General features: G+C 42.8%; 1 protein-coding gene across 1 annotated transcript; it reads left to right on the top strand.

Annotated features, from left to right (window-relative positions):
• Positions 1–4,245, top strand: LOC125530487 (heat shock protein 90-5, chloroplastic; the record flags this gene model as incomplete). The annotated part of the gene is given in 19 exon segments (XM_048694880.1): positions 1–51; positions 285–358; positions 450–575; positions 667–760; positions 856–939; positions 1,070–1,213; positions 1,290–1,406; positions 1,529–1,570; positions 1,649–1,729; positions 1,885–1,989; positions 2,069–2,209; positions 2,306–2,398; positions 2,487–2,564; positions 2,641–2,895; positions 2,981–3,083; positions 3,167–3,338; positions 3,417–3,522; positions 3,659–3,748; positions 3,838–4,245. Coding segments are annotated over 19 exon segments (2,151 nt in total), but the record flags the coding sequence as incomplete, so codon positions are not given.
• Positions 4,246–5,791: the final 1,546 nt, after the last annotated feature.

Genomic DNA, 5,791 nt, shown 5'->3' with positions numbered 1-5,791 from the left:
GCCGGCGAGGAGGAGGAGGCCGCCGGGGAGGAGTTCGAGTACCAGGCCGAGGTGGGTGGGGGGCCTCCAGTCCTTGTGTAACATCCGGTTGGATTTTGGACCCCCTTGAATCTGGGAGGCGTGACGACCAGTCGGTTCTGGATTGCTGCGCTCTCTAGTGGCAGGATCCGTGGCTCATTTATTACAGGATATAATGAAATTGAGAGGCTGTTGCCAATTGATTTGTGAGTAGGTTTTGACAGTCAGGATGGGATGCTTATGCAGTTTCTCTTTCTGTCCTGCAGGTTAGCCGGTTGATGGATTTGATTGTTCACAGCCTCTACAGCCACAAGGAAGTGTTCCTTCGGGAGCTTGTAAGGTCAGTCTTCTGCTCAAGATGTATGATAATTGAACCATTATTAGAATCTCTGCTGACTGTCTGACCTGGACAAATTTATGTTTTCACCCAGTAATGCGAGTGATGCTTTGGATAAGCTGAGATTTCTCAGTGTAACTGACCCATCCGTGCTGGCTGATGGTGGTGACATGGAAATAAGGATTAAACCTGACCCTGATGCTGGCACAATAACTATCACGTATGTTCTTCTCCATCAGCTTGGCAGTTCAATCATCAATTCTGATAGAAGTCACAATTCAGTCTCTGACCTGATGTTTTGGATTTTACAGTGATAGTGGCATTGGGATGACAAAGGATGAGCTCAAGGACTGCCTTGGAACTATTGCGCAAAGTGGTACCTCCAAATTTTTGAAGGCTCTGAAGGTGGCACCTCCTTTCCCATCTAGCCTCATCAGTTTCTGTTCTATGATGACTTTGTTTCCTTCTTGATGTTTGATGTCAATTTGGTCTTTTTTCAGGAGAACAAAGAGCTTGGCTCAGATAATGGACTTATTGGTCAATTTGGTGTTGGATTTTATTCGGCTTTTCTTGTTGCAGAGAAGGTACAGAATATCCATTGGATGGCGAACCATTGTACATGAATGTTTTGAGGAATAATTTCAAATTATCTATACATCTGTTTTGCAAGCCAAAAGTAGTTTTCAAACTTGTGGTTACTTCGTTGCCTTGCAGGTTGTTGTGTCCACTAAGAGTCCCAAGACAGATAAGCAGTATATATGGGAAGCTGAGGCTAACAGTAGCTCATACGTTATCAGGGAAGAGACTGATCCTGAGAAAATGCTGACACGTGGAACACAGATTACTCTCTTTTTAAGAGTGAGAAGCTCATACTGATATTCTATACAACCTTTATCACCTAACACAACTTTTAATTATACTTTTGTTTCTCTAGGAGGAGGATAAGTATGAATTTGCTGAACCTACGAGGATTCAAGGTCTAGTTAAGAACTACTCGCAGTTTGTTTCGTTCCCCATTTTTACATGGCAAGAGAAATCTAGAACAGTTGAGGTAGGATTTTGACTTTTTGAGTATGCTCTGCTTTAAAGCTTAAACCTCCAGTCATTGTTAAGTCACGTTGAAATTGATATTTATTTCTTCTCTTCTGTGCACTTGTTACATCCTCTAAATAGGTTGAAGAAGAGGAGTCAAAAGAAACTGAAGAGACAGCAGAGGTTAGCTTTATGTGCATTTGGTTGTCACTGTGATCAAACTCATCCATGTTGTATATAGAAATAATCCCTCTTTTGTAGGGTGAGAAGGAGAAGAAGAAGAAAACTATCACTGAGAAGTACTGGGATTGGGAATTAGCAAATGAAACGAAGCCAATATGGGTATGTTGGCACCCAAATTATTTGTTTCCATATCCTTATCATTGTCACCTGCAGTCCAACTGTCATGTGAAACATGTCTTTACTTTAGTAGTTTGGTTTTCTATTGGATATATATTAAAGAAACAGAAGCTGAAATGAATTTTCTTGTCTTGTAGATGAGAAATCCAAAGGAAGTTGAGGAAACCGAATACAATGAATTTTACAAGAAGGCATTCAATGAGTTTTTGGATCCTCTAGCTCATGCACACTTCACAACAGAGGTGCGCACACTTACGAAAGTAAGCATCTGTTATGTCAATGCATACCAAACATTCTGACAAGACTTTTTGTTCCAAACAGGGTGAGGTGGAATTTAGGAGTGTTCTCTACATCCCAGGAATGGCACCACTTAGCAACGAGGAGATAATGAACCCTAAGACCAAAAATATCAGGTTGTATGTCAAGAGGGTTTTCATTTCTGATGACTTTGATGGCGAGCTGGTATGTTGCCACATTTTTTTTTATTGTGGTATTAGAAGCTACTGTACTTTGGTTACTGTTGTAATGGGCTGCTGAACTTTAGTGTTCTCTCTGCAGTTCCCCAGGTACTTGAGCTTTGTCAAAGGTGTTGTTGACTCAAATGATCTCCCTCTGAATGTTTCTCGTGAGATTCTTCAAGAAAGTCGTATTGTAAGTTACTGGAAAGCATTTGTGACTTAATCTGCAGTTCTTTAGTATGTGGTTCTTGGAACTAATTATCACCATCCATATGTTTCAGGTCAGGATCATGCGCAAGAGACTTGTTAGGAAGACTTTTGATATGATTCAGGATATTGCTGACAAGGATAGCAAGGAGGTAAGAGTTAACTTCCTCTTATTCCCAAGCTGTTGTTTCATCGGGCTTTTCTTGAAGCTTGACGTGCTTTGTGCAGGACTACAAGAAATTTTGGGAGAGCTTTGGCAAATTTATGAAACTTGGTTGCATTGAGGACTCTGGAAATCAGAAGCGCCTTGCTCCTTTGCTGCGGTTTTATTCCTCGAAAAATGAAACGGATTTGATAAGTCTGGACCAGTATGTGGAGAATATGCCCGAGACCCAGAAGGCAATCTATTATATTGCTACAGATAGTCTTCAGAGTGCAAAGACTGCTCCTTTCTTGGAAAAGCTGCTTCAGAAAGATATTGAAGTATGTGCTTATCTTGTTGTTGTCATAGAATTGATTTTCTGTTGTGCTACAGTTAGCTTAAGCTGACACTATTTCATTTTTCTAGGTTCTATACCTTATCGAGCCGATTGATGAGGTAGCTATTCAGAATCTGCAGACGTACAAAGAGAAAAAGTTTGTTGATATCAGCAAGGAAGACCTAGAATTGGGTTAGTGAATTTGAATATTCATGTGATTGGTTATAGTCCTTTGGCAGTTTCTGCATGACAATAACATATATTGGCTGTTGCAGGCGATGAGGATGAGGACAAGGAAGAAACCAAGCAGGAATACACTCTTCTTTGTGACTGGATAAAGCAGCAGCTGGGTGACAAAGTTGCCAAGGTCCAAATTTCGAAGCGACTCAGCTCTTCACCATGTGTTCTTGTATCTGGCAAGTTTGGTTGGTCGGCTAACATGGAAAGGTAGCTTGATGGTTCATTCACTTGCCCAATTTGGTAAAATAAGCGCGCTGTCCTTGTCCTAACACTTCAACTTGATAGGCTTATGAAAGCACAAACGCTTGGTGACACATCAAGCTTGGAGTTCATGAGAGGAAGAAGAATTTTTGAAATCAATCCCGACCACCCTATTGTCAAGGACTTGAGTGTAAGATACCTGCAACCTTTTCTTGCAAATCGTAACTATATTTGTTGTTGTTCAATCACCTGCAACCTTTTCTTGCAAATCGTAAGTATATTTGTTGTTGTTCAATCACTAATGTATACTTCGTGAATAACTGTAGGCTGCTTGCAAGAACGAGCCTGAGAGCACCGAAGCCAAGAGGGCAGTTGAGTTGCTGTACGAGACTGCCCTGATCTCCAGTGGATACACTGTAAGTACAAGATACCTATATGCTCCCGTTCATGGTCAGTGATGATACATATCGCTCGTGGCCTAATGATTGTTGCTTGGTTTGTTTAGCCTGAGAGTCCAGCGGAGTTGGGGGGCAAGATCTACGAGATGATGACCATCGCCCTTGGCGGGAGATGGGGTCGATCCGGCACCGAGGAGGCTGAGACCAATGCCGACGTCGACTCTTCTGAAGGTGTTGTCACGGAGGTCGTTGAGCCATCCGAAGTCAGGACTGAGAATGAGAATGACCCATGGAGAGATTAGTTAGTTCTGTAGGCATCCATTTTATTTTTTAAATACCCTGGAGGTGGATGAGCAAAAAATAGAAGTATCACTGGAGCCAGAGTGATGATGACATCGAGCGATGGACTGTCTTTGTAAGAACACTGAGCTCCAGAATCTTGTTTGTTATCGCCCAAGGCTAAATTTTGTAGGTGACTTTTTTGACGGCCGTGGAATTAATTTGTCTTTGCTATATACGTATGTTTCATGCATTTTACCTGCGTGATCTGTCTTTTGTGGAGATTTGGATCAATGGTTTGCAGTGTAGACAAAAACTAAGACAAACATGTCGTCGTGCTCTCTATCTTGTGTTCGGTGCTTCGGTGCTCTCTTGGCTTCGTGAACCCCAGCTTGGCCATGGATCAACAGAATTTCATTCAGCCTCAGGCACTACTTTGCAATCCTGAAGATTAGACTATCATCCGCAATATCATTGAACCTACAGCAAAAATATCATACAGGAGGATCAAGAATGGTGACACGTGGTTCCCCGCTGCAGTCCACTTCCCGGAAGTTGTGAAGTGCCGAAGTAAAGGAAACACTTTATACACAATCAAAATATCATCGGTGATCTGGATTGGGTGCTACGCATCTTGGTTATCTTTCTACTTAAAAAATGCGCAACATTCTATCGGCCGCTCGTTATTCGTCTAACCTCACCCTCCGCCCATCCTTGTTTTGATTTCTCCCCCTTCATCCCCGATTTTTTCACTAGTTTTATCTGAAAACCGCATTAATAAGAACATGTCTTATGCCTTAATAAGCACATGTCTTATTGGCTTACCAATAAAAAATCCTATTTTTTTTTAAAACCAATATGTAACATCAAAATAAAATTGTTTTTTATTATGCCATCACATTAACAATACTTCCTCCGTTTCTTTTTACTCCGCATGTAAGATTTGGTCAAAGTTAAACTATACAAAGTTTGACCAAATTTATATAAAAAAATATGAACATCTACAATACTAAAACTATATAGTATGAAAATACATTTTATGGTGTATCTGATAATATTGATTTCATAGTGTGAATGTAAAGTTCGTCAAACTCTACAAAGTTTGACTTTGACCAAATCTTATATGAGGACTAAAAAGAGACTGAGGGAGTATAATTATATGTAAATCATCATGGTTGTGTACAAAATCTCATTAAAAATTCAGAATCAATAACTCCCGAACGTCAGATTCCTAGATTGTCGTCCTGAACGCCATCGCAACCGTTGCCCGAATCTTGATGCCCTTTCCATGCCACGTCATCACAAATGATTCGTTCGGGTCAAGCCGCGATCGCCCCGAACGCCTTAGGCCAACTCCACCGCTCGACCCCATCTTGTCCGGCCCCGTCCGTTTGGGGTAAAACGGACAAACGAGGTGGCCCAACGCGCGACGGCCCGGACCCATCTGGTCTGTTTTGTGTCCGGGCCGATCCATTTCGAGCGCAAATTTGCGCTGGGTTTGGGTCGCGGCGGACAGCGAACGGACGCTTCGAACGTCCGCGTCGGGGCCGCGTGGCAGGCAACCACCTACCTCCCCCCCGCCAACATAAATGCGCACGGGCGGGTGGCCCCACCTGTCATCTGCATTGCGAAGGGTCGCCGCCCTTTTTAAATGGGAAGTCGTGGACCGATCGTCGTCCACAGTTCCCACTCCGGCCCCTCTCTGCCCCCTTGAAATCCTACACCCTCGAAACCCTAACCGTTCCCCGCCGTCGACCTCGCCGGCCGGCCACCACCATGGGC

Source organism: Triticum urartu, unplaced genomic scaffold, assembly GCF_003073215.2.
Source record: "Triticum urartu cultivar G1812 unplaced genomic scaffold, Tu2.1 TuUngrouped_contig_6356, whole genome shotgun sequence".
NCBI lineage: Eukaryota > Viridiplantae > Streptophyta > Magnoliopsida > Poales > Poaceae > Triticum > Triticum urartu.
The sequence above is the reverse complement of the archived record's forward strand: the minus strand, read 5'-3'. Positions and strand labels throughout refer to the sequence as shown.